At 33.2% G+C, this 14,853-nt stretch overlaps 1 protein-coding gene and 1 pseudogene across 2 annotated transcripts; both read left to right on the top strand.

Annotated features, from left to right (window-relative positions):
- The first annotated feature begins 519 nt into the window (after positions 1 to 519).
- LOC124830828 (uncharacterized) lies at positions 520 to 6,398 on the top strand. The gene is made up of 3 exons (XM_047304678.2): positions 520 to 712; positions 1,397 to 3,245; positions 4,375 to 6,398. Exons 1-3 carry the CDS (start codon positions 639 to 641, stop codon positions 6,370 to 6,372), a joined length of 3,921 nt encoding a protein of 1,306 aa, XP_047160634.1. The 5' UTR covers positions 520 to 638; the 3' UTR covers positions 6,373 to 6,398.
- A 5,905-nt stretch (positions 6,399 to 12,303) lies between these two features.
- On the top strand, positions 12,304 to 14,493 carry LOC124830739 (uncharacterized; annotated as a pseudogene). Its single transcript, XR_015782502.1, has 7 exons — positions 12,304 to 12,405; positions 12,505 to 12,621; positions 12,828 to 13,338; positions 13,413 to 13,717; positions 13,750 to 13,836; positions 13,887 to 13,946; positions 14,227 to 14,493. The product of XR_015782502.1 is annotated as an uncharacterized LOC124830739 (transcript).
- Positions 14,494 to 14,853: the final 360 nt, after the last annotated feature.

Consider the following 14,853-nt stretch of genomic DNA (forward strand, 5'->3'; position numbering starts at 1 on the left):
ATTTTATTTTAAAAATCAAATATTTATTTCTGATTGTATTAATTTTTTAATCCACATCATCCTCATATAGTTAGTTAACAACTAAAAAAATACGACAAGCTATAACTTTTTTCACATATTATTAAAAAATAATTATTAAACATATTTAAAAGTCAAGACCATCATTGCATAATTAAAAATAAAATAATTTTATAAAATAATATACTATTACTTTATTTTCATAATAATATTTAATAAAATCTGTTATTAATTGATTAATAAATACTTTCAATGTAAAATAATTTTAAAATTAAATAACAATAGTTTATCATGAAATTCATGACATGACTGTAATGTATATACATTTTAGTTTGACTTATTAAAATTTTTGGGTTAGTAATTATAAAATTTGCCATATATGTTTTCTTAAAGTAGTTATTATTAAAGTTAATATATTTAAAATTTTTATCATTGAAAATTGAATTGATTGACCTAATTAAATAACATATTGCATATGTATGGCAGAAGGGTTTGGTTTGTTTCTGCAAATTTGTTGATATAGTGTAGAAGCATCGGGTTTGTGTGGACAGTAAGAACATCCAAAAGTTCGCTCTAACTTGGTGTCTGTGTCGTATGGGTTCCCCACCACTTTCTCTTCCATGGACCTTCAAACCCTAATCATCAACCCACTATCACTCTCCTTTTTCCTCTTCATCTCCATGTTCCGCCTTCGGTATACTTTCTTTCCATTTTCTATGATTTTCAACTTCATCGCTTTCTTCTCTCTATTTATTCATTTTATTTACTATTTCTGTGCGCCTTCTCTCTATTTTTGGTCTTCCCTCATCCTTCTTCGCATTTGCTTTAAACAGATGTTTCCTTTTTGTAGTTTTGAGTGGGATTACTGTGATTATTGTAGGTTGAGCACGTGGTGTGTGTTTATTTTTTATTATTTATTTAACATTTGGGTTGATGGTTCGGGGAAGCTAGATTTAGAATGTTATCTTTAAGTGTTTATTACGCTTTTGTTTATTTATTTTTCGATAAATAGATTATTTGCTCTTGCATGGTCTGGTAACTGTTTAAACTTTCCGCGCAACGGTGCGGATAAGGATCCTTATCTTTTCTATTTCTAGCTTGTGAAGGCTGAATTCTAGTATTGCTTCATATTACTTTCTTTACATATTTGTTTGTTTGGACATTGTTTGATATCAGTCTAATGTGAAACACAAAAAGCTCGTGTCAAGAATCTGTAATCAATGCTACAAGGTGTAACTGCAATCGCTAAAATTTGTTCACATGTATATATGTTTTGTATTTGCATTGAAAGCATTCTCTGTTTTGGTTGTTTGCACATAATTTATGTGTGACGTGTATGGAAAAAAAATGTTCTAACCGGCATTTGTGGTTCAATCAGGGGATTGTTGCACAAAACATTCACTTCTTATGTGGTTCTGTTGTGCATCTTGTTCTGGCTCGCTGGACATGGACTGTGCTCTTTGAATGGGATAGAAAATTCACCAGATTATGATGGTTGTGCATCTTTTGAGAATAAATATGATTTGGGTTCTTTGGATACCATTGTTAGTGACTCTAGTTTAGGCCATGGCTTCTCATCTTCCCATAATTTTGAAAAGGTGTGTCCGAACAGTCATTCGTTCTGCTTTCCATCAATATTGTCTGAGTTTTCTCATAAAGAGAGAATTGTGAAGGAAGCTTCTCGAGGAGAATCTGGCGGTCAATACAACAGTCCATTTTGTGTAGAGTTACCTCAGGATAGAAGGCAGACAAGTAATGAAAGCTGGTTTTCTGAACATGGTGTGTTTAGGTTACTTAATGGAGGGGTTGTCTCATGTTCATTGAACTCCAGAGAGGGAGTAGATGAGGTACCATCTCGTCAAACTGAAGTCGCTTGTAAATATGATATTTCTTCTTGTGGATCTTCATCACTTAAGCAAAAGACGACACGCTTTTGGTCTAAAAATTCTGAGGTTTCCAAATCAAATTCTTTTGATGGTTCTGTCTCACCCAATGTAAGGATTGGCCCGACTGTACTTGACTGGGGACAGAAATACTTGTATTCTTCTTCTGCAGCTTTTTTAACTGTAACAAATACGTGCAATGATAGCTTATTAAACCTCTATGAGCCATTCAGCTCAGATTTACAGTTCTATCCTTGTAACTTCAGTGACATTTCACTTAGACCTGGTGAATCAGCTTTAATTTGTTTTGTTTTCTTCCCAAAAAGTCTTGGTTTGTCTTCAGCTAGCCTGATTTTGCAGACAAGTTCTGGTGGATTCATAGTAGAAGCTAAAGGATATGCCACAGAGTCTCCTTTCGGAGTTCAACCCCTATCAGGTGTGCAAATTTCTCCTGGTGGAAGGTTGAGCAAGAATTTTTCACTGTTCAATCCCTTTGATGAGACCCTCTATGTGGAGGAAATAACTGCCTGGATATCCATTTCTTCAGGGCATAATTATGTTGAAACCGAAGCAATTTGTAGGATAAATGACTTTCAGGGTTTTGATGCTTGGCTCTTCCCAACTATTAAGGATCGGTTGGTTGCGAATACTGGCCAATTTGGTTCACCAACTGTAGCAATCAGACCCCATAGGAACTGGAATATTGCTCCACATGGCTCTGAAACTCTCTTGGAGATGGATATTATGGTTGGATTTGAGGGAAAAATCTTTGGTGCATTTTGTTTGCATCTAGTGAGGCCCTCACAAGACACATCTGATATTATTATGGTTCCTATTGAAGCTGAAGTAGATAGCCATTCTGCCTGTGATACTGCTGGTATATTCATTTCAGCAACTCTTGAGGGTCTAGCTACATGTGATAGTGGTGAAATTGCTATCACTATCTCTCTTAGAAATGACGCTCCTTATGTTTTAAGTTTTGTTAAGGCCATAGAAGTTTCTGACACCGAGCTTTTCCGTATTAAGTTGAAAGAAGGTTTACTGCTTTTCCCTGGTACTGTTACTAAAGTTGGCATTATTTACTGTAGCCACCTGCACTTGGAGTTACATGACTTTTCACCTAAGTCCAGCTTGCAAGAGAACTGCAAACTTCTGATTCTTACTAATGACTCAAGTAGTTCCCTGATTGAGATTCCATGTGAGGACATATTATATGTCTGCTATGAACACCAAAGGAAAATATATTCATCTGTTCAAGTAGAAGGCAAGTCCAAGGATACCCAACCTGACAATACGAGAACAGGGTATACAGGCAGAAGCATGCAGTTGCGACCAAATGTCAAGGTAAGTTGATTCTGATCTTGCTGCATGTATTCTGTTTGAGCACAAAGGTTGATGAACTGTTTATTTTATAAATAAAAGTGAGACCATTGAGTGATGAATATGGTCTATTATTTATTTATTCACTAATTTTTTAAGAATGGGGTATTTTAATTAAATCTAGGACGTATCTTGTAAATGCCTTGGAAGTATGTTCCTATGATTATTATGTAGTTTTTCCTCTGGTATCTTATTGCATAAAATACTGAACTTGACAATTATTGTAATATATATGCTTATATTGTTGTAAGTTAATCATGTGGCATGGTGAATTTTAATTTAAATCAATTTTGGGCATTGTTAATATTTGTGTTTTAATGTTTTCATAATTGTGTCCTCCAATCCTTTGAGAATTTTGTTTTACAGGTCTTTAGAGTTGAGAAATAAAATGGCTAGCGTGCTCAAGGATAAAGGTTTTAAATAACAATTTCAATATAATCAACGATTAATTTTTAGGCATGAGAAAAAGTTTAGCAAATAATCAAGCTTATCTATTTTTTTTAAAACTATATTACCCTGTGATACAAATAAATGGATATCCCTGTCATCCACTTATACAGTATGCAGAAATTGTTTGCATCAAATAGTTGGTTGCCTTCTTTACCATTGTTTGAAATTTCTGTTTAACCTAGTCTTCTCCTTCTCTTTTTTCTTGACTACTACTTTTATTTCCATTTGTCTTTAAACAATTAGCTGTATAAAATAATTTGTGGTCATTACACACTGCAACAGATACTATCAGAAACAATTTTACTTAGTTTTCTTTAAATTATTAACCCATTTTTAGATAATTTACTCCGTAAGCAATTATGGGAGAAAAATAAGAAGGTGAAGAAAATAATTGAGCTCCCCGTGAACTACCTGATGCACATTAGCCTTTAGAGAAGTTACATGGGAGAACTTCTATAAAAACTAAGTGCTTAAGTTGACTTTTATCTTATGAAAGAAGTTCAATTCCTTTTACCTTGTTTCTTCTAGTAGTGTGCACGGGGAAGTTTATTTAAGCAAGGCCTTAGCCTACTTGATTATTGATGTTTATTTCTAGTTTCAAGTAGCCATTAAAATAAAGTCTTTCTGCTACTTTTATTTGAAGGTTTTAGAGACAGAAAATGTCGATGAACTGGTTCTTGCAAACTGGAAGTCTCAAGGAACCATGGGTGGCATGTCTGTGCTTGAAGACCGTGAAGTGTTATTTCCGATGATTCAGGTTGGAAGTTATGTCTCTAGGTGGATCACTGTAAAGAATCCCAGTCAACATCCTGTTGTGATGCAGCTTATCTTGAATTCAGGAGAAATAATTAATCAATGTAAGGGTTTAAGTGATTTATTGCACCCTTCTTCATCTAGTCATTTGGTTATTGATGAAGGTGCTACTCCAAAAAGGTATGGGTTCTCTATACCAGAGAATGCAGTAACAGAGGCATCTGTGCAACCTCATGATCATGTAACTTTGGGGCCAATAATTTTTTATCCTTCTGATAGGTGTGGGTGGAGTGGTTCGGCATTGATAAGAAATAATCTTTCAGGTGTTGAGTGGATACCTTTAAAAGGATATGGAGGGTTGCATTCTCTAGTTTTGCTGGAGAGATCTGAACATGTTGACAGTGTAGATTTTGATTTGAAAATGCCCAAGACACTCAACTTTTCTCTTTCATATACTTTACTTCACATGAAGGAGATAACTTCTACCTGTTCACAACATTTAGTGAAAGAGTTATATGCCAAAAATACTGGAGACTTGCCATTAGAGGTTAAAAGTATCAGAGTTTCTGGGAGAGACTGTGGATTGGATGGTTTTAAGATTCTATTTTGTAAGGGTTTCACTCTTGAGCCTGGGGAATCAACCAAACTTCTGATTTCACATCAAACTGATTTTTCTGCAGCTGTGGTGCGTCGAGATCTTGAACTAGTCTTGGCAACTGGGATTTTTCTGTTACCTATGAAAGCAAGTTTCCCTTACGATATGCTAGGTAACTGCAAGAGATCCATGTATTGGATGAGAGTGAAGAGATCCCTTCTAGGATTCATCCTTATTGCATCCTTAATATTTCTGATATTTTGTTTCCTATTTCCTCAAACCACTCAATCGGGCTTCTTGGATTTCTCTTGCAAGAGTGATGATAACTTAGTCCACGCCACCATAAAAAGTGCTGGAAAAACCAGTTTGTTACATCATGACCAGAGAAAAAGTAAGCTCTCTATGTCTAGCAAGATGAATCATCTAATGGAGGCCTCTAGTGGCAAATATTCATATGGTCAAGATAATCCATCTAAACTGGAAATTTCTCAGCATTTGATACAGACTTCTGACAGTCATGAACAGACTAGTCATGCATTTGATACACAAAGTGATAGGAAATTGTCATCCACAGATGTTCAGAGCTTTGATCCAATGAAAACATCTCAGTTGGCTTATCTCACAGTCAAAACTGGTAAAGAAAAGGGTAGAAGAAAAAGGAGGAAGAGTCTCGGTGCCAAATTAGCGGCACTGTCTGAAGTTTCAAGTAGTCAAAGTGGGAATTCTACACCCTCATCACCTTTGTCCCCTACACTGTCTGCTACACCTAAATGTAACTGGTCACTGTCTCTAGATGTAGAGCAACCTTCCGAGGCTCATAGTTCAATGACACAGGTGGCTGCCCAGCATTCTTCCAATGACCAACCTTCCGCCCTGGCTGCTGAGTCAGATATATTGAAGCCTGCCTTTTCACAAAGATGCAGCAATAGTACGTCTTCTCAAGTGCTGCAATTAACTTCAAGAAGTGTTACCAGATTACCCGTTCAGATACCTTGTGCTACTTCTCCCATTCCTGCAAACACTTTTCCGTCTCCCTTGGGGTCAAAATCTACTGTTAACTTGCATGCTCGAGCTCCTGGATCCCAACTTCATAACCAAACAACTGTTCACTCACGGGAGGCTGGACTTTCGAATGAGTATACATATGATATTTGGGGTGATCATTTTTCTGGACTTCACTTGTTAGTTCCAAACAGTGTTACCTCAATGAATTCAAGTCTCGTGGAAAATAATTTCGACAGCTTTTTTGTAAGAGGTCCACAAACCCTTGTGACAAATTCTCAAGAAGGTTAATAAGTTGAAAAAACGACTTTATTTAACGTTCTTTCCTCCTCTCCGGGCCTATGTTAGTAACAAAAATAAAGGTCTGGATAAAGCTGTCGCAGCTGCACACGTGCACACTCACTCTGATCTATAGTAGTGTAACAGTAACTCTAATTTTGTGACTATTATAACAAAATTAGTGAATGAAAGTTCTATAACAATTATGCATGCTAAGGGGAAAATAAAATAACGAAAATCACGTGTCTGGTGTGCTTGGTCTGAATTTAAATTGTGGCACGTGCTGATGTAGAGCAATGAGAATTTATGGAGTTTACTTTTTTGTGTTGCAAGAGAACATCCGATCTTTCTTTTGCGACTGTAGACGTGCGTTTCTTTTTAGCCAGAGAGAGATCGGAGAAATTTTCTTCAATGGATAAAGTAGACGTGGGATTCCTTTACAGCATATTTTGAAACAAGTCAAGAATATTTTGAGCAGGGAAATTTTTGTTATAGTTTTCTTTCACTTCGTTTCTGTTCTTCCTTGTCTATGCCATAGGGCATCTGCTAGAGCCACTGGGAAAAGAAAAGGCAATAAAGAAAGACTTTTGGAATATATTTCCTTAAATAGGGATTATTATAAGTTTTCTTTTCTTTTCTTGATGTTAATTTTGCATAATTAAAGAATTATGTTTTTACCGGAATTTGATAGTGTCTTTGAAATGAAGTACAAAACTTTCAAAAGCTAAGCTTTTGTCTCTTGGTGATTGAGTTCCAAGTTTTAAAGAGAAATAGAAAAAGATCGACGTGTACAAGACTTTCTTATGTTAAAAAAAGGTAAAATATAGAAAGTATGTATGAATTGAGTCTTATAATTGAGTGTCACTTAAGTATTAAGTTTTGATTGAGTATTTATATCTATAAGCTTCCTAGATTATTAAGAAACATATTTAATCATATTATGTTAATATAACCAAGTGTTATATGTTATTAGATTATAAATTATTATATTATAAAATGTATTAAAATATAATAATAAGTTAAATTTGGGACCATCTCTCCTCATGATGCACAATCCAGACGTTGACCATGCGAGCACCCACAGAAGTAAATCTGAAGTATGCAATCGTGTACTTTTTGTATATTAAGACAGATAGATACATGTTGCAATCTTTATTTTGAAGTTTGAAAATATTAAAAGTTAGTGTAAAGTTGCATAAAGTGGAGAAGGCTGTATATCCGTACTTTAGTTATACTATCATTAAGGCATCATGGGCTCTCCAGAAAAACTGAAAGGGACTACTCACTCTATAAGTCCATTCAATTGGTCCCATGTTAATTCAATTACGCAATTGCTTCCTCACTACCTTCATGTTTTCTTCTTACACCTCTCTCTATATATCTTCATCAACTTTATTATTACTATTTTTTGGTTTGATGAATTCAAAATTAACCTTTTTTTTTTTCACTTCCTACTTGTTGAATCCATAAGTTTATTTTATCCTTGCAAACCTTTGGATCTATAATGCCTGAATGGTAGAATCGTTATGTTGAGGTTCTTCAGCTTTGGTTGAAGACAAAATGCTAATCCTTTGTTGCATCAACCATCACCTCACAAGATTTTCAGCTAAAAGGGCACAAAAATCACAAGATTTTCAGCTAAAAGGACACAAAAATCACAAGATTTTCAGCTAAAAGGGCACAAAAATTAAACGGGATATCAATCACAAAAAGGAAATAAATGTATATTTTAAAAGAATGTGAACTTTAGAAGGAAAGTATAGAAGTGTAAAAAGTAATCCCTGTTAAATAATGAGCAAAATGTGGTCCAAATTCCAGTGTTGGACCATTTCCCACACCATTCCAACATCACAACCGACACTATAACTTGGAGGAATACTTCCAACACAATTCTTGACTTTACCATTATATGCGCACAAGTTCTTTTTTTTTTTTAATTTTTATTTTGGTGCACTTATACCCAAAAAAAACTACAGGCATATTCACTAGAGTTCACATGGCCTTTCAGATCTACTAATAAATCTAAAAACTATAGGCATATTCATATTTTATTGTTATTGTATCTTTTTTAATGATTTTTTTTTATAAATCTAATAAATTGTTAGACGAAGTTTTTATCCACTTATATGCTTAAACTTTTATATTTTTAAAGAAAAAAAATACTGTTAAATGATTTTTTTTAATATTAAAGTATTATTGTCTTTTATTGTTATATAAACAATATATAAAACATACTCATTATTAAATACACAATATTATGTTATTTAATTCTCAATTTAATAACTTGATGTAAATTTAGTTTGAGTTTGAATTTGATAGGTGAGATTTCAAAGTTAGAATTATGGATCTTAATTCTTATATAGTATTTATTTATTTATTTATTTTTATCTCAGACTTATACTTTTTAAACCGTGTGTATTATTCACAGATGAAAAGGTAGTTTTGGAAAGACTTATTGGGCAGTGGCAATGTCCCACCAAAACTGGTTTCTTGGTGTGACAGCAAAGGATGGTGTGTGCGTAGGCTTTGAGGTTTATTATTGTGTTCCAATGGTTGAACACAACAAAGCACATAATTGACACGAAAAGCTCTTGGTTTTTGGTTTATAAATAAAAGGCAGAAAGACAAATAAAAATCAATAATATCCACAATTCTATGAAGGCTATTTCTTCATGCAGCCTTACAATTCAGAATGTAAAATCTCATTATCTTTCTTTCAATTTGAATTAAGGAGTTTAAAATGTAAAATGAAAAATGTGTGTATATTTGAGCACTTTCAGAAGGCAAGATTTTGTGTTGTTTCACTTGTTTATACAACTCGTGATTAATGTTTTAGGATGTTTGAGATTAATCTAAGTCTATTTTTTTTAAACAAAAATTAGTATATTCTTAAGACAATCGTACAGAAAAAGAAAACCAAATTGAAGTTATTTGTCTGATACAATATAATTTTAACATTTCACTATTAAACACAAGAAATTAAAACTTCAACAATAGTAAAAGGCAGCCTTGTTGATTGTGCATTAAATTGGTTTGAACACATATACAAGTTATTGAATATTTTTTTCTTTTATTCTCTCAAATCTTTACATTTCCTGTCCATGGAGATCATAACCTGAGCTTTATAAAAAAAAATGCTTGCACATTTCTACAAGCCATGAAGTGGAGGAATTTAAATCAATGAACTATCAGACAAAAATGGTGATTTTCACATATCAGATTATGAATAAGAAAATAGGATGAAGGTTTGCCACAGTACAGATGCACCAATGCTAATTTTACAATTTTATAACATTATATAATTTTATAAAATTATATGCAGTAACAAATAAAGTGATGTAATAAGATAATAATCACATGATTCAATTAATAGTTACACCACTTAAATGAGATTTAATTAGTCATAAAAATGTATTAAAAGCTTAATTAAAAGTTTTTAAATTTATTATGAACTCGAAATTTGATTAAGTTATGTTTTATCCATGTCTCTAGTTTCTTTTGTCTAAATCATGAATTAGCTTAAGAAAATAAAAAAGAAGTATTTATTATTTACTCTTCTAAACTAGTACTCCCCCCCTTTTAAACTAATAATCTTCTTAATTGCTTTTTTTTTTTTAATTTCAGAACAGCAACAATTAAATATTTGAAGCTATTTTTTAATAACATCTATATAGCTAAGAGGATAAACTAATAGATTATTACTTGTATTGAGTAGTTGGAAAAAACATAAAAAGTTGTAGAATAATTTATAACAAAAATACGTGAAAATTCGGGAATTTTTTTTCTTAAATTGTATCAATTAAATATTTGTTAAATCATGTTGCATCTTAAAATTGTATCACTTGAAATGAAAGAAGGGCTGGATCTTAATTCAACAGGATTGATGAATAATTATATATTAAAAAATAATTATGATTATGCTAAATTAAAATTGTGATTAACTAAATTGTAAATGATCGATATAACAAGAAGTGATAAAAATAATAACTCCAAAGTTACCATTCATTCCCTTATTTTCTTTTTAAGATTAGATTATTCTAAAAGAATCTATCTTAACAGTTAAATTAAAAAAAATGATAAAAGAGTATCCATAAGTTAAGTTAATTCCTTTTGATGTATTTACATATAAAAAAATATATTTTGATATACTTGATATTATCTTTATTTTTTTTTAAAACATAAAAAATTTGTTATTTTATAACTATTTTACATTTACACTGTATATTAAATGAATTTAAAAGTGTATTACGCACAAAATGTATTTTACCTGAAAAGTTGATAACCAGAAAATGTTGTATGTGTTGTTGGGGGTATGATAGTGATAGTGGGAGATATTGAGGTGTTGGGATAATTTCTTTTCACTGTTTTATTAAAAAACTTTATCCTTGGAAGCAGCTGAATGATGAAGGCAAAATCTGTGTTGTTATTTATCACCAATATGTCCTCAAAATGAACTCTTTTCACCTCTCATACTCTCTCAGTACATCTTCTTTCTCACATGATTTTAAAGCAGCATAATATTTAGAACAGATGAATCTGAGAATGTGTCAAGGAACGCAGTGAGTAAAAAACAAAGAAAGAACTTGCAAACAAAACAAAACAAACTTAGCATTATACGCAATAAATAAACCATTATAAAAGCTTGCTTCTTAGTCTTATTTTCAGCTAAGTGCACTCACAATTTTGTCTTATATTTTGGCTCAGAATTTACAGACAACACATCCCATTGAGTATGTTTGGGAATGCATCAAAATGTTCATGACCACTTCAAAGGAGCAAATCCAGATTTCCTATTTAATAACAAAACTTGTGAAAAACCCAGATATATTGAAGATGAAGCTCAGATAACAACAGTGAGTCCACTTTCTTATTCTCCAGAAGCATCTTTAATTGGACAGAATCTAATAAATACTACTAAATATAAAACATGAATTTCCAATGTCGCATGAAGCTCATATCTAAATACCAAAATAAATGTATTTAGTTACACGTCACAGTCTGTGACATGTAACACAGTCAACAAAGAATCTCTCAATCTTCCATGTCTGTCAACCACGTTTATTTGTTGCAATATGAATGTTGCATAATAGAAAAAAATATCATTAACCAAATCAGATCATATTTGGTTTGATTATGGTTTTCATATAAAGTCAGTGTTTGGAACAACTTTGGAACATTTACATTGGTACATGGATGAGGCAACGAGCTTAAAGTCTCATCCTTTTCTTTCTCCTCCGTCTATGGTGGGTTTGAATTAGTTTGTTTTCACTCTGTTCGATCTCTTAATGTAATGCAAAACAAAAACCTCTGTCTTCTTCTTCTTCTTTTTTTTAAAAGCTTGTCTTCCGGTGTCATAAAACCTCTGTATCATTGCTATCATTGCTCATTACGGCTTGGGAGGATTACTTTATCAATGTCATAAAACTTGTACATGTTTCATGTTTTTTGCAGTACTAGATTGCATTGTTTTCCTAAGGAAAGTGATCACACAAAGGTTGAATCCCAGAGCAATGAAACACCTTTAAATGATGACAAAGCAATTTCTTCCTGTTTTACAAGCTTAGCTGATTTCTTTCTTTCTTTCTTTTTCTGTTCAATTGTAACTTGCAACATCTTCTCAAACAAAGCTGAAATGAGTTCTTCAAAACCAGCTGACTGACTTAGAGTTTTTCATATTTAGTCAGCAATCTCGAGTTTAAAATCCTGAAATACTAATTTTTTTTTTCATAGAAGTCTTGACTCTTTCTCTTTCACAGGATACCTCATTAAAAAAGTTCTGAATGGTTGAAAAATAAAACGGTACGCATAATTTTTGTTTTTAATTTTTACCAAATCTGGGTTCTTTCTCTTCTTATGAGAAACAAGAAATCTCGGCCTTCTGCCTTTTCTTTTTCCTGCATAAAGTTTGCATAACAGATTTTCATTGAACGTGCAAAGCAGGATAAGATGGAAACTCGAGGGACTCAGGCAATGGTGGCAATGGAGAAAACCATAGAAAATGGGCATAGGTCCAATAGAGAAAGGAAAATGGCATTGATACAAGATGTGTGTGAATGATATTCATCTTTCTTTTGCGCTTTAATTCCCCAAAGTGTTTTCTCTAGAACCCCTTTGTCAGTGTAGTTATGTGTTAAAACTGTGCAGGTTGACAAGTTGAAGAGGAAGCTTAGACTGGAAGAGAATGTTCACAGAGTGTTAGAAAGAGCATTTACAAGACCTTTGGGGTCCCTTCCTCGTCTTCCTCCTTATCTCCCCCCACATGTTAGTATCTGTCTTCTGCTTTTCCTTGTGTGCATAGGTGGAACCCAGAAGTGGTCAATGAATGAAGCATGTTTTTCTTTTAAACAGATTGAAGTGTTTCATCTGATAGAATTAGAAAAACTGCGGATGAAGGCATATATATAATTTGTATTTAAAGTGTAATAAACTTTTATTTATTTCTACTTATTTTATACATTGAATTTTAGATACTAAAGCTTGTGGCTGAAGTAGCAGTATTGGAGGAGGAGGTGGTTAGACTAGAAGAAAATGTTGTGAATTTCAGCCAAGCTCTATATCAGGAAGCTGTCTACATTTCCTCTAAGTGGAAATCAGAATATTTGATGGACACAATGGACGAGAACTCCATCAGAAGCTCCAAATATCAAACATCAAATTCTTTTTCCTAAAGTGAGCATAATAGAACTACCTAGGCCGCAACTTTCTCTTCCTAGAAGTGATTACAAGAGAAAACTGTTATCTGGCATTGTCACTTATCACTCTGACAGGCTAGTGAACAGGAAACAACTGCACATCAAACAGGAGGTGCTATCATCAATCCCAGAAGAGGGGTACCAAAAGAGAAACCACTTTTTTTATAGTTCTCTAAAGGATAAGCAATCACTGGAAAAGAAAATGGCCAAATTCATTACAACAGGGAAGAAGTCTCTAATCAAACAAGAATTAAATGAGGTGTATGCAGATCATTTGGAGTTGCAGGTATGCAGCAGTGTCCAATTATTACTGTTCAATACAAAAAAAGAACTGAGCTGTCATTCGCTTTGCTTGTTCAGATAGAGAGGAGATCAGTGCACCAAGAAAGAGCTTTGAGTTCCTCAAGTTCATTAGATGATAAGGAGTCAGAGGATATTGTCAAGTGCTTCTGTAGAATATTTATGAGAATAGGCACATTCAATGACAAATTAGGGAAATCAAAAATAACTTCCAGTTCTGCATCTGCATGCAGAAAGGAAAGGATCAGTCGTGATCCCTATGGTATCTGTTCATAATCTGAAGTGAGAGATATTGGTACATATAATAGTTTATGTGAGACTAAAGCCTAAAATGTCGATATTGATCAAACAGGAAACCAGTAATTAAGCTGATGCTTGCTACTATGTGTTTATCTAACCTAATAAACATATTTGAGTTTCTATTCGGGAAACTATCAAGACAAAACTTGCATTTTGGATAAACACTTTCTTTGATATCATCTTAGTTTTCCTAACATGTTAAGGGTACCCATAATTATTTTGGGTATATTTTAGGCGTATTTAGAATACCGCATACTTGAATGTCCTTAAATGATTGTGGTTCTAATGCAGAAGGTACAATATTCTCTACAATTGTCTTCTAAGAAGTATTCAAAGAAGCAGAAACATTGATGGTTGCTAGGTCCTTGAATTGATCCAGGCTGCCATCCCATGTTGAAATGAGTGGTTGTCGCAGTGCACTTTTATCTGAACTTCCAATGACTGGTTTGTGCAGCTAGAATTTAAGAAAATACTGAGAAAGGAAAATGAAATAAAAGCATCCCATCATCATTCTATGTATTTTATGGCTGATGGAACTAATGTGTACACCAACTCAAAGCTTGTGCGGTGTCAGATTCCAATAAAAGCGGGGGGCCAGCTGCTAAATGTAATTACAATTGATAACTTCATCTTTAGATTTCCTTATCACCTACAATTCTTCCCTTGAGACAAACCTGACCAAAAGCTGTGAAAAATGACGAGATGAAAGTGCAGAGTATGTTTTGGCTTGGAATGGTCAGAGCTTTTGGTTACATTTGCAAGTTCCTATGGAAGCTGCTCTTCACCTGTGGTATCTGTTTCTCAAATTAAACAGTATTGTTGTTATGTAGACACTGAGTAATGCTTTTCTTAACTTTAAGTTGGTTTATGATCAATTATTTGTCTGACAATGTATGACCAAACCAAATCTGTCGTGATGTGAAAACAATTTTAGCTGAATCAAAATTGGATTTTTTTTTCAGAAAAAAATCTCACATTTCTGGGATAGGAAGTGAACAAACATGCAAGGACAAGCTAGGAGATTAACAAGATCATTATAATACAAAATTAAAAAGCTTGGTAGTTCTCCATTTTTCATTGTTAGGGTCAATAAAAACAATAGAATTATTAAACATTACATACTAAATTTCTTTCTTGATGTGGTTAAAATATTTTTTATGTATTTCCCTGGTTTTGCTGAACTGATGGAACCGATGTGTTT

Source organism: Vigna umbellata, chromosome 10, assembly GCF_029865625.1.
Source record: "Vigna umbellata cultivar VRB3 chromosome 10, Vumbellata_1.0, whole genome shotgun sequence".
NCBI lineage: Eukaryota > Viridiplantae > Streptophyta > Magnoliopsida > Fabales > Fabaceae > Vigna > Vigna umbellata.